At 38.9% G+C, this 17,247-nt stretch overlaps 1 protein-coding gene across 1 annotated transcript in view; it reads left to right on the top strand.

Annotated features, from left to right (window-relative positions):
• The window catches only part of TBC1D15 (TBC1 domain family member 15), a 76,292-nt gene that overhangs the window by 40,778 nt on the left and 18,267 nt on the right, over nt 1–17,247 (top strand). Inside the window, exons 9-12 of the mRNA XM_049782747.1 lie at nt 318–421; nt 947–1,041; nt 9,560–9,676; nt 16,452–16,552. Of these exons, the coding sequence (XP_049638704.1) occupies nt 318–421; nt 947–1,041; nt 9,560–9,676; nt 16,452–16,552 (417 nt within the window). The remainder of the gene's footprint in view (nt 1–317; nt 422–946; nt 1,042–9,559; nt 9,677–16,451; nt 16,553–17,247) is intronic.

Here is a 17,247-nt window from a genome sequence, read left to right on the forward strand (position 1 = left end):
GCCACTTCCAACAGAACTTTTTTTTTTGGCAGGGGGGCGGGGGGGGGGGGCACACCCGACTGTGCTCGGGTTACTCCTGGCTCTGAGGTTAGAAATTGCTCCTGTCAGGCTTGAGGGGACCATGTGGGATGCCAGGATTTGAACCCAAGTCTGTCCTGGGTTGGCCGTATGCAAGGCAAATGCCTTACCACCGTGCTATCTCTCCTGCCCTCCAATGCATATAAAGAGCACTGAAGCTATTAGTCTTTTTATTTATACATTTGAATTTCTTTTTTCCTTTTTTTTTAAACACATATGTTTAATATGTTTTTCTTCAGGGACTTTGTCATTCATTGAGAAAGCAAGCATGGAAATTTCTTTTGGGTTATTTTCCTTGGGATAGCACCAAGGAGGAAAGAACTCAGTTACAAAGACAAAAAACGTAAGTGATGGTCTTTCGTTCGTTCATTAAAATGAAACAGCCTGTGTTGGCAAGTGCTCTACCCCCTGTGTGTTTGGTGGTCCCAATGTAGCCTTTGATTTCAAGCTAGCTCTCAGTTATTATGAACAAGTTCATATTCTTAGTCCTTTCTTACCAGTTCAAGGGTATTTTTATATTACTGTGTTTCTGCTATCAATAGACTGAGGAAATGGAACTCATTAAAAATATGTAGATTTGTATTTGTAATTATTCCAGAACTTTAGTAGTGTTTAGTAACTAGAGGAATCATAGTTATGAAATAAAGATTGATACGTTTTCTCAAAATCATACCTGATATTATTAATGTAGCTTAAACAAAGGTTATGACTTATATAAGGTTATTTTATTTTTGCTTATTTAATCATGACTATTTTTTTTTAAATGAATGTACATTTCACTAGTACTACAAATGCTTTGATAATTGTTGAAAAACTCTCTTGGGTAGGTTTCGAAGAAAATTTCAAAACTGTTGTGTCATTTTTTTAGTGATGAATACTTCCGAATGAAACTACAGTGGAAATCTGTCAGTGAGGAACAAGAGAAGAGAAATTCGAGGTTAAGAGATTATAGAAGTCTTATCGGTAATCTTTTCTTATTGATATGAAAATACAAGAGGCTTTCCATGGGAAGTGCTGTTAATATTTGAAATATGAAGTTACGACTCAAAAGTATAAGTAGAATTGGAGAGAGTATATTATATAATGGGTATTTAGTGTTTCTAGTGTTCCACTTCTAATAATTGCATGAACTTATTAGTAGTATATTTATAAGTACTGCTAGATTTAATTTTCAATTTTAGACTCTGAATATACAATATGTAGTTAACTTTATTTGCATTTGAATTAAGTTCATCAAATATTTTTCTTATTACTAAAGTAGTGTCTTAAAAAGTATTGAGCTCAGTGTGAACAAAAAAAAGAAAATACAGCTTTTTGTATAATCTAGAGATAATTCTTATTAGTAGGCTTTGATTTGTATTATCTAGGCCTTCTACGAATATACTACCTTCCTTTTTTTTTTTTTTTTAATCCAGTGACTGTCCTCCTGAAATTCAGTTCTCTGTTTCTGGCTCAGGGGTTTTGTGAATTTCAAGATTAGGGTCATTTGGGGACAAGATATCCTTGGGATCTCCAGGCTCTTCTGCATGGATGCTACTGTAGGTGCTATTGCTGCTGCCTCCTCTTTACCTTTTATTTTACTGTTAGGACTATGTAAGGTCACTAGGAAAAAAAATGGTAGGTGGAATGGCTGGTCAGGCCTAGGTGTCACCAAATGTCCATAGCAAAACTGTTCCTGCTTTGGCTGCATGATTTTTTGGATGTGAAACTCAAATACTTTGAATTCAGGACCTAGCATGACATCAACAGGGCTGGAAATTTGAATCAGTTGCAGAACATTCTCCTTACGTATGTGAGCTCCTGGGTTCCTTCCCTATCCCAGGTGACATTTGCATTATGGTGGCCCTCGAGTTGATACTTCCATTTTTTGCCCCCAATAAATGACTCATCATTTTTTAAAAAGTTTTGAAAACTGAATGACTTCATTGAGGTATAGTTTGTTCCTCCCAAAAGACACTGATAGAATTTTATAATAAAGGTAGACTGACTTTGTTCTGAGCTCAAACGGTGAGACATCTTCAAGGTTCTGGGTTGAACCCTTTCCCTGCATAGAACCACAAGTGTTGCTGGTTTGAGCTTGGATCCCCTAAATAAAAGAAAGAAAAACTAGACTTACTTTCAAATTATATTAGTTATCTGATTATAATGATAAATAACAAGTTGCTTTAAATTATTGAAGGTTAATCATTGAAGTTATTGAAAGTTATTGAAGGACTACATAGTTATTGCTGTTCAGGTATCTGCCAATCATAAAGCTCTATAGAAAATAAGAGTGAAGATTTGACCCCGAGCATTACCTTAAGCACAGAGCCAGGAGTAGCTCCACCAAATCCTGATGGGAGAGACCAGTTCCTCAGGAGACCAGGCAGTGTTGGGGATCAAACCTGGGCCTCCTGCAAACAAAATATGTGCTCAATCTATTGAGTTGGGTCTCTGATCTTGCTTTCTCCTCTGGGACATCAAATATTTAAAGAAGAAAAGGTCTTAGAGGGTCATCTAATTTAGAAATACAAGCCCTTTCCCCATTCCATATTCTCTTCCTTTTTTTATTAAGCAGTGACAAGATGACACTGCTCTTCTCTTTTTTCTTGTGTCCTAATCTTAATTTTATCCAGGAAATTGGATTAAATTGTAGGTGTTTTAAATATCCATAATGCAATTGAGTTAAAACATATAGTAGGGGCTGGAGCTATAGCACAGCATTTGCCTTGCACGCGCCTGCCCAGAACAAACGTGGGTTTGATCCCTGGTGTCCCATATGGTCCCCCGAACCAGTAGTGATTTCTGAGCGCATAGCCAGGAGTAACCCCTGAGCGTCACCAGGAGTGGCCCAAAATAAGCAAAACAAAGCCATACAGTAAGTAATTCAATTCTTTTATTTTTATCAGATAATAAAATTGAAGCCCAGAAACTGTTAGTAAATTGTCATGTCATCTATGTAGTTAGGTGCCTGATCCAGAATGGATGTATCTATTTTTAATTATAAGAATATATTAATTATAGCATGATAAGCATATCTATTAATCTTAAGTGTTATCTAATTTCTATTATCTTTTTTCAACTATGTATTGCTTTCTACTAATAGAAATGTATATATGAGGGGCTGGAGCAATAGCACAGCAGTAGGGCATTTGCCTTGCATGTGGCTGACCCAGGATGGACCTTGGTTCGATCCCTGGCATTCCATATGATCCCCAAGCCAGAAGCGATTTCTGAGTGCATGCATAGCCAGGAATAACCCCTGAGCATCACTGGGGGTGGCCCCCTAAAAAAAAAAAACCTAATAAATAAAATGTATGTATGTGTGCTTTTTGTCTTTTGTTTTTGTTTTTGTTTTTGTTTTTGGGCCACACCCAGTGATGCTCAGGGGTTACTCATGTGCATGTGCTCAGAAATCACTCCTGCTTGAGGGACCACATGGGATGCCGAGGATCGAACTGCGCAAATACCCTACTGCTTGTGCCACTGTATTGTATTCAGTTTATGTTTTTGGTGATAGATTTTGTAAGACTCTTGATCCATTATCTAGAGATCTGAAAGGGAAAGAGAAATTAAGGGTGGAGCTATATTTTTATTGGGAATTGGTTTTGGCCACATCTCATGGTGCTCCTGGCTCAGTGCTCATGTTTAGGCCCCAGTGGTTATTGGAGGACTAGCACCTGACAGTTCTGCCTGCAAAGCATGTAGTAAACCCATAGAACTATCTTTGGTCTTTAACTATATTTTTTGACTGGAGATACTAGGCAGTTGGTGGTTCCTTAATGGAGAAAAAAACAATGCAGTAAGATGAAGTTGAATTAGATAAAATATACTTTGGTGCCAGGAAATAAAAGAAAAGGCAAATGGCCAGTTGAATAACCTGAGGTATTTAAATTTGTGTATGTGGTATAATTATTCATGGAAATAATGGATGCCACCTAGAGAAAAAGGAGCAGGCAGGAAGCCCAGTAATTCCAATAGTCAGAGCAGTGTTTTTCTAAATCTTTGATTAGGGATATTTTGGAAATAACATTGATTATGTGCTAGAGAGAGAGAGCTCAGTTGCTTTTAAGTGTGTAGGTCCAAATTTGCTCTTTAGCACTGTGTGGTCTCCTAAGCATTGCCAGGTGAGGCCTTGGTGTACAGGGTGAGCATGAGGAGTTGTCCCTGAGCAGCACTAGGTGTGACTCAAACAGCAAAACAAAAACCTGAAGAAAATCACACTGTTTTAAATGTTAAGAACACCTATCCAAAAAGTGTTCATGTAGGTACATAGGGACAATTTTGTACTGTGATTTTTTTTTGTGTGTGTGTGTGTGGTTTTTGGGTCACACCCGGCAGTGCTCAGGGGCTATTCCTGGCTCCAGGCTCAGAAATTGCTTCTGGCAGGCATGGGGGACCATATGGGACGCCGGGATTCGAACCGATGACCTCCTGCATGAAAGGCAAACGCCTTACCTCCATGCTCTCTCTCCGGCCCTGTACTGTGTGATTTCTTAAAGGCAGTTGACATTTATCATTTGGGAAAAGGGACAAAAGTATTAGTCTTAGGGAAGTTCTTTTCAGACTAAACAATAAAAGTAACATATGTAATACATTAATGATATGGGGGCCAAGCAGAAAAATAAGGCAGGGGAAGGGGTTAAGAATTTTATGTGTGATTTTTTTTTCCAGTTTTATGTGTAGAAACATGAAAAGCAGAAAAGAATGTGTTAGACTTGTTTCAAACATAGGAGAATGTGTTTGAAGTATATGTGGAAGGTGAGGGATAGTGGGTAGAGACCGACGGGAGAGAACGAAGGTGGAAGATCAGGTTTGAATCACTTAGAAGTTTCTAAATCATTGCAAGAACTTGAGTTTTTACTCGGAGGGAGGTGGGGTGCCACTGGAGGATTTTGAGTGGAGGAGTGACTCGATCTCACTTTATTTACCAAACAATGCTGGCTGGTGTCTGTAGAATAGCTGTGGGAAGTGAGGATGGTAGCAGAAAGATTGCATCGGAGAAATCATTGACACTTAGAAAGAAACAAAACATATATATGAGAAGAAAAAAAAAAAGAGTTTCTTATTCTAGAAGTCAAATGAAGTAAGTTTTTTAGGCAGTAACTGGGAGTTCAAGTAAGATGAAAATAAGTTGACCCTGCATGGAGGTGCAGTGGATGTGACCATCTGATTGGAGAGAATTTGAGAAGGAATGGGAGAGAAATTGGGAAACTGTATTTTTATAGCCCTGTAGAAAAAGATTATCTCTAAACAGAAGGAAAGGAAAACTATAGCATCAATTAGAGGGAAAAGTGAAATAAAAAATTAAGGGGCTGGAGCAGTGGTGCAAGTGGTAGGGCATCTGCTTTGCATGCGCTAATTTAGGATGGACCACTGTTCGATCTCCTGCCGTCCCATATGGTCCCCAAGCCAGGAGTAATCCCTGAGCATCACTGGGTGTGGCACATAAAGCAAATTTCTTTTTTATTTTTAATGACCTGGGGGATATAATTTAAGTTGTAGAGCACAGCCCTAGCATGTGCAGGCTCAGCACTGCATGTGGAACCCCTCACTCCCAGACCACCTCATCCCAGCATGCAGGCTCTGGCCCCTATTAATAAAAAATTACTAAGCGCCTCAGGGTAGCCAAAATAGGATGGATTTCATGCATAAAATAGGACATGTCTTAAACTACCATCATGGAAGTTTTTAGTATTAGGTACGAAGTACAATTATATGAGAACAAATATAGTGATATATTAAAATAGCAGGAACGTGGGGAAGTCTAGATAATTTGTATTTTGTCAGAAATAGGAAGTGAGAGCCTCATTGGAGACATAGTGTGTGGAAGGGAACATTTTAGAGTTGGGGAGATGAGACATGAAGCAATTCTATGAACAGGGAGAGGGACTGAAGTAGGGCATTATAGCCTACTTGACAAGGAAGTGAGGACTCATTTGACATGAATAGTGATGGAGTTTGTAAAATGTGATTAGTAGTCATATTTTCTGACTTAAAGTTTTTTGTTTTATTTTGTTTTTGGGCCACACCTGGTGAAGCTCGGGAGCTACTCCTGGCTATGCACTCAGAAATAGCCCCTGGCTTGGGGGCCCATATGGGACGCTAGGGATCGAACCATGGTCCGTCCTAGGTTAGTGTGGGCAAGGCAAACATCCTACTGCTTGCACCACCACTCTGGCCCCATCTGTCTTACAGTTTTTATTTTATTTTATTCTTTTGAAGCATCATAATTGATGATACCTTAGAAGTTATTGTTGTACAGTTGCAGTTCAACTACACCAGTCCCTTCACCAGTGTTTCAAGATTTCTCCATTATCATATGGTTTCCTCCCGCACCCCACACTTCCACTAGTCTCCTCACCCAGTCATTTTCTTCACTCCGGGTCGTGCTGGGAATTGAAATGGTTTATGTACTAAACCAAGCAAGCACCATGCTCATTGTGTCTCTCAGGCGGAATCCCCTCCCCCTTTTTTTTTCTTAAAAAAAAAAAAAAAAAGTGCCTTGCAGTTAACGGGGCTATTTTTGGGGGTAGGGAGCAAGCCTGGAATTGAACCGAGGAGGATTGAACATAAGTGTTCTTAGGCTGAGGTCTAATCCTATAGGTGTTAATTACTTTTATTTGTTATGATTCCAACTTAAATTTTATTTGTGAAAAATATCTGAAACTTTGAAAACTTGATCCACAAAGTTGCTCATAATAGAGTTGTTTCAAGTATTCAATATTCCATCACCAATCTCATTGCCAGTGTGACCTTTCCTTCCTCCACAGCGTCTCAAGACGCTCACTCACCCCCACCAGCCTGCCTCCTGGGCTCCTTTCAAACAAGTGTTTCCCTCATTTGTTTTTAGACATAATTTCTATTTTTCCTTTCATAAAATATATCGCTTGTTGTAAATTGTTTTTAAGCCCTTTGGTTTTTTGCTGGACTTTTTTAAATTTATAAATTATCAATATAACAGAAAAGGAAAAGAATTTGTGAGGTTACAACTTTTTGCCACATTTAAACCACTTTTTTTTTTGTTTTTTTGTTTTTGTTTTTGGGCCACTCCCGGTGACACTTAGGGGTTACTCTGGCTGTGTGCTCAGAAGCCGCTCCTGGCTTGGGGGACCATATGGGACGCTGGTGGATCGAACAGTGGTCAGTTCTAGGCTAGCGTTGGCATGGCAGACACCTTACCTCTAGCACCAACCGCGCCGGCCCCTAAACCACTTATTAAGGTAGATCTTCTATATTGGCTTGTTGACAACTTGTGGATGAGTTCATAAAATTACATACCTTTATCAGCTATATCATAAGAATGAAATCTTTTGATGTTCTGATTTTATTATTTTTGGAAGGTCACGTTCAGTGGTACTCAAGACTCGCTTCTGGCTCTATGATTAGACTACTCCTGGTGGGGCTCTGGGGACCATATGGGATGCTGGGAATCGGACTTACTTATTTCATACTACACATCTGAGCAAGATGATCTACTATTTGCGTTTCTACTTCTGACTCATTTCACTAGTTTGAACACCCTCTAATTCCATCTGGGTTGTGGCAGATTCCAGGATTTCATTGTTTCTCATAGCTGTGTGGTATTCATTGTGCCTATAGGCCAGCATTTCTTTATCTGCTCATCTACAACTCAACATTTGAAAACCATAGCTCTTTGACTAATGTTGTGGTCCATTTAGATGTGCAGATATCCTTATGGATTAATGTTTTGGTAATTTTGGGATAGATGTTTAGTAGGAAGGAGACCCCTGGATCATGTGGGAGTTTTATTCTTAATTCTCGCAGGTATCTCCACACTGTTTTCTATAGCGGCTGGGTTAGACAAGAGTCTTACTTATACTGAATGAGGGTCTTTTTTTCTTTTTAGAATAACTCTTTTAAAATTAATAAATTTAAAAAATTTCAAGAGTGAAATACAGGTACAATGTTGTTTATGATTGAGTTTTAATCATACAGTGTTCCAACATCCATCCCTTTAGCAGTGCACATTTCCCATCACCAGTGTCCCCAGTTTCCCTCCTGCCTCTGGGGCAGATTTCCCCCATCCCTCTTCTAGGCATTGTGGTTTGCAATACTCCTAAGTAGAGATGTTTATGAGTAAATGAACCATTTGAATGTCTTTAGATCAAGGTCTCAAACTCGCAGCCCTTGGGCCGTTTGCGGCCCTCCTTACAACATTTTGTGGCCCTGCCCTAGAGGAATCTTTTTGTTTTGTTTTGTTTTGTTTTAGTTGTTTGGGTCACATCCCCAATGTTCAAGGCTTACTACTGACTTTGCACTCAAGGATTTTTGAGACCCCTGCTTTAGATGACTTCTTTCTCATTTACTAAGATTTTCAAATTTAGGAAAGGCCCTTTTAGTTGTAAAGTTTTTGTACAGCAGAGTGCATTTAATACATATAAAAATAGATATCAGTGCATTTGTAAACTAAATTCGTCAGTACAACGTGGTAATGTTTCCAAATGTTTTAATGGTGTGAAACCATTTCTAGCAAAATGTGAATTTTCATTTTTTTCAAAATTAAAATAAATTGTTTATAATAATATACAAACTGGATAAATATATAATATGAGTAAGGATTTAATTTGTTGTGAATATGATTATGGAACATGACAAAGAAGCTGATAATACTGCTCATAGTGATGGAAGCAATTATGACTGAAACAAATCTTTTTGATTACGCCTGATTGCATAGAAACCTTTATTCATTACTGTTTTCAACTAATCCTGCCTATCCCATGCTTTCATGACTGGCATTTTTTATGGCGAACTAAAGTGAATTATTACTTAGTGTTGTTTTTAATTAATTAAAATGTTTCCTACTACTTAATTAGAAGATTTCTATATAGAGATAAAAATTTAAAAAAGCTTTAACATATACCCATGAGGTATTGAACCAAATTTTGAAATATATTCCACAGTGTTATTTTATTGCAGCTTTGAAATGGAATTTGATGAATTATTTTCATTAAGTAAAAGCCTGGCAAAAAATAAAATTAATAGATGGGAAATAATCCTATGTTTTTAAGATATGAGCTCTATAAAAATCTTATTTTTGTACAACAGAAATAACTTATAGACTGAGGGCCGGAGGTATCAAAGGAACTATGGGGCCAGAGGTACCAGAGGGTGAGAGAGGAAAAATGGTATATGTATCAAAACTTAGGTGGTGAAAGCTGTGACGCCTTATACATGCAGAACTATGAAGCTCTGATTCTGATATTGGGCAAAGGAATAAGAGTATAGTTTAAAAAAGTTTTAAAGCATAGTCATTTTGAAAAGTTTTCAAATATGGAACAGCAGGGTAGGGTGTTTACTTTGCACGCAGCTGACCTGGGACAGACCCAAGTTGGATTTTTGACATCCCATATGATCCCCTGAGCCTGCCAGGAGTGATTCTGAGTGTAGAGCCAGAGTAATCCCTGAGCAGTGCTGGGTGTAGCAAAAAAAAAAAAAAAAAAGTATTTTTCAAATATGTGATTTTTTTTTTTCTCTTCAGAAAAAGATGTTAACAGAACAGATCGAACAAACAAGTTTTATGAAGGCCAAGATAATCCAGGGTTGATTTTGCTTCATGACATTCTGATGACCTATTGCATGTATGATTTTGATTTAGGTAAGTTCCCTAAATTGTAATTTAAAAATACTCCTGCATATTTTAAAATTGAGATTTACCAATTTATTAGACATATGTAATAGCTTTGTATATGCTTGTGTATCTGTTTTTGGACCTAGGACCTTAGACATTCTAAGCATACACTCTACTAGTAAACTGTGTTACCTGCATTTTATCTGATTATTTGCACTAAATATATTCATTAATGGTTATGAAGGGGACAGAAATGATCAAAAGCATACAGAAGAAAAATTATAAAGGAATCAAATATTTAAGGGAGGGACAGTAATTTACAATATAGAGACATACTTTCAGATGTTTCTATGCAAGGTGCAAGGTGATTTTTTTTTGGAATATGTTTACAGTGCTTGTTTTTTTGTTTGTTTGTTTTGGGGTCACACCCAGCAGTGCTCAGGGGTTACTCTTGGCTCCACGCTCAGAAATTGCTCCTAGCAGGCTCGGAGGACCATATGGGATGCTGGGATTCGAACCAATGACCTTCGGCATGAAGGTCCATTAAATGCCTTACCTCCACGCTATCTCTCTGCCCCCCCAACCCCCACCCTTGTTTACAGTGTTTATAATGGGGGCTCAGTGCCTGTAAGCACCAAGCCAGGAGTAGCTCCCTGAGTATTGTTGGTGTGATGCTTCCTTCCCCTTTCCCTCAAATAATCCCTCAAAACCAAAAGAACTATGACCTATCTGAAAGGTTAAGTTACTTTCAGTATTGTAAGTAGGCTGAAGAAAAATAATAATTAAAAAAAATCTCACTCCTATGTTCTTTGTTTTTTATTTGATATTCTAATTTTAAGCTTTAATTAACCTGGAAAAGTGACCTTTGTGTAGATGTTCCCCCCTCCCCTGTAGAAAGGATGAGCAGTTTTTGATTTTTTTTCTATTTGCAAATAATTTTTTTAAATAATTTTTATTGTGACCAGTGTGAATTATAAGCCTTTTACAGCAATAGTTAAAGTACATAGTGACATTGAATCGGGTGCATTCCCACCACACCAGTGTTGTCCTCCCTCCATCCCTGTTCTCAGCATGCGTCCCATATCCCTCTCCTTTGCCCCCTCCAGGCTGCTAGAATAAGTGGTCCCTTCTGTGTATAGCTTGCTGTGGATTGGCTACCAATTCTGTTGACTTTGACTTTGGGTTCGGTGTTTAAGTTTGATCATTTTTTATTTCGACTCAATGTTCATGGAGACTGTTTGATTCTGTTACCATCCATTTTTTCCCCCTCAATTTATGAGGCAGAACAAGATGATCCAAATTATGTGGTTCTGTTTGAAAAAAAAAAGAAGAAAAGATGAAAATGAAAAAGAAAATAACTGAAAACCAAAAACAAAACAAAAGAAACCAAAACAAACAAACAAAAAAAAACTGGGAGGAGTCTGTCTAGAGGTTATAAATATCAATTTAAAAAGAAGAAAAACATAACAAAAAACCCCACAAGAATCCAAAACCAACAACAACAAAATAAACAAAACAAAAATCAAACAAAAGACCAAAAACATTCTAACCCTCCCCTATAGAAAGGATGAGCAGAAGTTTTTTTGATTCCTTACTGAAACAAGTTTTCTATGAAAACAATTTCAGTGAACACCTTCAGAAACTGCAATAGTGCTGATTAAGATGTTTATCAGTTGGCACTAGTACGAAATCACTGAATGCTAATTTTAGACAGCTTAATCTTTAATTAAAAGGAATTTGTACATTAATTCTGTTCCCTCAACTCATGGCATACAACAAAGAACATTATGTATAAAATAAAATCGTTAAGCAATCAGAATATGAAAATTAGTTTGACTACTCTCCTCAGCTAGGAATTACAGAGAAATATAGTAGGGATTCCAAACGTAAGCTGAAGGTTTAAAGGATTAGTTTCTTTAAAATTTTTATACCTTAATTAATTTATTCTAACTTTATAGTAAAAAGTTTTTTGGTTTTGGTTTTAGGCCACATTGGTGTCTCTCAAGGGTGATTCCTGGCTTGGCACTCAGAAATGACTCCTGACAGGCTTGGGGAACCAGTAGGGTGCCGGGGATTGAACCTGGGTTGGCCGTGTGAAAGGCAAATGCCCTATCTGCTATGTTATTGCTCCTGACCCAGTAAAAAGTTTTTGTTTGGGTGGGATTATTTTGGAGAAGAGATGAAAGATGCTTTGTAACTCTTTTTATACTTGGATGGTATTCTTTAAAATATTTTTATTATGAATCTATTGCAAATTCAGGTCAAATTTTCTTTAAGCTTTAATTGGTTTAGCTTTTATAATTTTCAGTCTTTTAACTATATCATTGCTGTGTTAGGAAAGTTTTGATAAAAATGTAGTCTTTCGGGGCCAGAGAGAGCACAGCGGCGTTTGCCTTGCAAGCAGCCGATCCAGGACCAAAGGTGGTTGGTTCGAATCCCGGTGCCCCATATGGTCCCCTGTGCCTGCCAGGAGCTATTTCTGAGCAGACAGCCAGGAGTAACTGCTGAGCACCGCCGGGTGTGGCCCAAAAACAAACAAACAAAAATTTAGTCTTCCCTTCAATCTTTTTATTAATTTTTTATTTGCTTTATTTAAAAACATGTATCATATAGTTGACATAGTTGACCATTAATACATTTGTTTCTAGGTAAATGAGAGAAAATTTATTTATTTATTTATTTTTTTTTTTTTTGGTTTTTGGGCCACACCCTGTGACGCTCAGGGGTTACTCCTGGCTATGCGCTCAGAAGTTGCTCCTGGCTTCTTGGGGGACCATATGGGACGCCGGGGGATCGAACCGCGGTCCGTCCTAGGCTAGCGCAGGCAAGGCAGGCACCTTACCTCCAGCGCCACCGCCCGGCCCCGAGAGAAAATTTATTTAAAAAGAATAGAAAAGAAAAAAGAAAAAGAGAGAAAGAAAATTAAATGAAGTAGTACAGTGACGAGCAAATTTGTGAAAATTATTGTATCTTCAATGAGGTCCTTAAGGCATTGGCAGAAGGTTTAGTAAGTTCTTGATTTTGTGACCTCAGCTACCCATTGGTGTATTTTTTTTTTTTGGCTTTGGGCCACACACTCAGGCTACTCCTGGCTATGTGCTCAGAAATTGCTCCTGGCTTGGAGGACCATATGGAATGCAGGGGATCAAACTCAGTTCATCCTAGACTAGCGTGGGCAAGGCAAACACCCTACTGATTGTGCCTCTGCTCTGGCCCAAAATTGTATTCTTATGAGGATGACAGCATCAAACAAATAAAGTTGTCCAGTAATTCAAAGCACTATTACTGATAGAGTGGCTTTGTGGGGCATGTTCTCAGCTTCCAGGCTTTCCAGAAGGAGGATACAAACGGGGAGGCGGGGGTGGGGTGGGGGTGGGCATGCCGCACTCACTACCAAGTAGCACTGGTAATATCAACCCATATATCTGCATACCTGATGTTTGGTTAGATTGGTGTCTCTGCAGAGAGTTGTTGAGGAATGATGAAGCAGGGCCATATGCAAAGTACAATTTTGGGTGATGGATGCAGTCGGCATGGCTTCTGCAGTAGGGGATGGGGGTGGGACTTGGCTCTCTCCCTCCTCCCAAGATTGCCAGCTTTCACTGTGTTGCCCATGTGCCCATGATTTTTTTATAGCCTGGTTTACATCTCCTTGAGAAAAGAGTCTATGGAGTTGCCTGGTGCAAACATATAATCTCTTTATTCTTGAGTGTTGTATTATAGGCTCCAGAGGAAAATAACCATTAAGGTTATACGAAAGGAGCTCGCACAATAGTACAGAGGATAGGGCCTATGCCCTGCACACGACTGATCCGGATTCAGTCCCCAGCATCCCATGTGGTCCCCTGAGCACAGCCAGGGATACCTCCTGTGTGTAGAGTCATGTTATTTTGTTTTTGGGCTTCCTCCAACAGTTCTCCTGGGTCACTCCTCACTCTGAATTTAGGAGTCACCCCTGGTGGTGTGGTCTGTGCTGTGCTGTGCTGTAGGTTACAAGGCAAATACTCTACTGCTCAGCCGTCTTTCTCAGCAAGTGTGCATTATATTTGAAAACATCTAATATATTTGTTGAAAAGCATATTACATTTTAATTTCATAGCAAATGTCCTCAACTCCATTTTCCCCCTGAATCTTTTCTCTAAGTATTTTAGTAATTCTATTGTCTACTACTATTCAACTGGAAGCCTGACATAGGAGCCCATATATCCACATGTCTCTTTTCATGCTTTGTGACTAGAGTTAAAGTAACCTATTGTATTTACGCTGCAAGAGCCTCTGCATTTGTGCTGGGGGAATGGGGCCACTCCCAAACAAGGCATACATGGCACCTTTTTGGACTTCTTTCCCTGTCAGCAGAGTGAGGCTTACAGGGACTAGACATAGCAGTAGATGATAGGACAGGCTTGAGGAAGAGGGCGACATTTTATGTTACAGAATTCTGAGGCAATTTGAGTATCCTCCCCCTATTACACTGTTAATATGAGTTTTCTTTTTGACCTTGTGGTATGCTGAGGCTTGAACTTAGGTCTGCTATATGCAAAACAGACACTCATCATTCCTCACAATCAATCCAGCTCCAAATCTGAATTTTTTTCCAAATCTGAGGTTTTGTTTTACAGAATTGCGTTCATTTTCAGCAGAAATACCCCTCCCCATTTAAATGTCTACTCCTTAAATTGCTTTTGTACACATAGATTGAAATGAATGATAGGACATATGGTTTGGATGTAAACATCAAACACATTTTCCACAGACCTCCCAAGATTCCACTGTAATCATTTAAGTTAAACAATATATAGAAGTCGGGGCTGGAGCAGTGGCACATGAGGTAGTGCATTTGCCTTGCACATGCTAACGTAGGATGGACTTGAGGTTCGATGCCCCCCCCCCCCCCCGCATCCCATTATGGTCCCTCCCCAAGCCAGGGGCGATTTCTGAGCTCATAGCCAGGAGTAACCCCTGAGCATCACCGGATTGCCCCCAACCCAAAATATTTACATATATATAATATATTTTATATATTTTTTACACACACACGTTACCATAATTAAATGATGTGTATGAAAAGACTTATATGGAAAGGCCAGTAGGAATTCCTCCTTTTTGGGGTTCAAGAATCTGGGTCTGGGTTGTAGAGTAGTAGTTCAGTAGAATGCTTACCTTGTACGTAGGAAGTCCTGGGTTTGATTCCTGGGAAGGAAGGAGGGAGGGTGAAGGGGAAGGAGGAAGAGAGGGAACAGAGACACTAATGCACCATGAATCTGTCCTAAAGCTGAAGTCTAAACAATCAAGAAAATTGAGGGTTTTATAAGCTGAAACTAAGAAAATTAACAGAAAATGATATACTCAGGTGAAAAGCAAAAATGAAAAACCATTTAAGTGAAGAAAATTTTTTTTTACATTTCTGTTTTTATTTTTATTTATTTATTTATTTTGTTTGTTTGTTTTTGGGTCACACCTGGCAGTGCTCAGGGGTTACTCCTGGCTTCATGCTCAGAAATCGCTCCTGACAGGCTCGGGGGACCATATGGGATGTCGGGATTCGAACCAATGACCTTCTGCATGAAAGGCAAATGCCTTACCTCCATGCTATCTCTCCGGCCCCATTTTTACATTTTTTTTTCCTTTGGTTTTTAGGGCCACACCCGTTTGATGCTCAGGGGTTACTCCTGGCTAAGCGCTCAGAAATTGCCCCTGGCTTGGGGGGACCATATGGGATGCTGGGGGATCGACCCGCAGTCCTTCCTTGGCTAGTGCTTGCTTACCTCTAGCGCCACCTTGCCAGCTCCTTACATTTCTGATTTATTTATTTATTGTATTTTTGGGCCACACCTGGCAGCACTCTGGGGTTACTCCTGGCTCTGTGCTCAGAAATCGCTTCTGGCAGGCTTGGGGATCACATGGGATGCTGGAGATTGAACCCATGATTCTCGGTTCACTGCATGCAAGGCAAACGCCCTACTGCTGTGCTACCACTCTGGCCCTAATTTCTGATTTTTTTTTTTTTTTTTTTTTTTTTTTTTTTTTTTGGTTTTTGGGCCACACCCGGTGATGCTCAGGGGTTACTCCTGGCTATGCGCTCAGAAGTCGCTCCTGGCTTGGGGGACCATATGGGACGCCGGGGGATCGAACCGCGGTCCGTCTCCTAGGCTAGCGCAGGTAAGGCTTACCTTACCTCCAGCGCCACCGCCCGGCCCCTAATTTCTGATTTTTAATCAACAAATAGGAAATCCATAGTTAAAGCTTGTAAAAGAGGTCCGTAATTTTTGTTTTCGTTCTTTTCATTTAAAGTACCAGTGATCCTGGTTCCTGAAGCAGTTGGGCCCTTTCCAGCTCTTCTTTTACTTGGTTTACCTAAGGAGGTTGACACTGCTGACTGCTCTGACTTGTAACTTTGCTTTTCTTAACTTGGCAACTCTTCCTTTATTTTCTTTCCTCTTTGTCTATTCCTTTGCAAATCTCCTTTGAGTCCAATACATTTACATCAAATGGTCATTCTTCTGGGTCTTCTATTTTTTTTCCAATGCTTTTGCACCTTATTTTGTATTATCATTGTTACCCTTGGTAGTAAAATATACACCAGAATAGATGTGAGCTTCTATGTATCTGCTTGACATTTCACCTAAAGAGCTCTTCTTGCTTACCTGACTTTAGGCTTCCCTCTCATCATTTATTTTCCAGTCTACTAGTTTCAGAAATCAAGGAAAGGGCTACTTTAAAGTGAAATGGTGATGACATGCAAATAAACTTACATAAAGCTAGGTTTTCAGGGACGTGATTGTTTCTTTTCTATTCTTGCTAGGATATGTACAAGGAATGAGTGATTTACTTTCCCCTCTTTTATTTGTGATGGAAAATGAAGTCGATGCCTTTTGGTGCTTTGCCTCCTACATGGACCAGATGGTAAGAATGGGGATTTCTCCCTTTCATCAGCCTAATTTGGAAAGTTTCATCCTAAGTAAGATTGATGTTAATATTTAGCCATTATGATGGAACTTAAAATCACTGTTTATTTCTGTTTAAAATTCTTTTGTAGATGCTTGGAAATACCAGCATTGTTTTTAATAGAAAAGGCTGATGTGTGTACTTTACAGTATGGGAATAATAAGATTTAATATTGGTAGGTGCTTATGTTCTGCAGACAAGACCTGAATCTATAACAAATATTGAAGTAGTGGATTCAGTTCTTAGGAAGTAGCTGAACTTTCATAGCATCAAATCTTTCAGAGATAAAGCTCAGTCACGCTGGGTAATATTCTTAAATTTTGTGGACTTGGGGTTTTTGTTGTTAATAGTATGATTTTACTTCAGATACGTTTGAACTGTTTGTAATACTGACACTTTCTTAGTAATTCATTATTTTCTCTGAAGCATGTGATTCTTAGAGTTGAACTAGGTCTATATATGCACATTAATACAAAGACTACTTTATTATCATTGACATATCTTGGAGACATTCTTGGACAATAACTCACAAGAGCATTAGTAGGCAATAACGCAGAGCAGTCTTTTCAACTGATTTCTCATTTAAAAAAAAAAAGTGAGTCTGAGGTTAGATAAAACAGATGAAATCCAGAGACTTAGGTCACAGTACTGTT

The sequence above is a fragment of the Suncus etruscus genome, chromosome 11 (genome assembly GCF_024139225.1).
Source record: "Suncus etruscus isolate mSunEtr1 chromosome 11, mSunEtr1.pri.cur, whole genome shotgun sequence".
NCBI lineage: Eukaryota > Metazoa > Chordata > Mammalia > Eulipotyphla > Soricidae > Suncus > Suncus etruscus.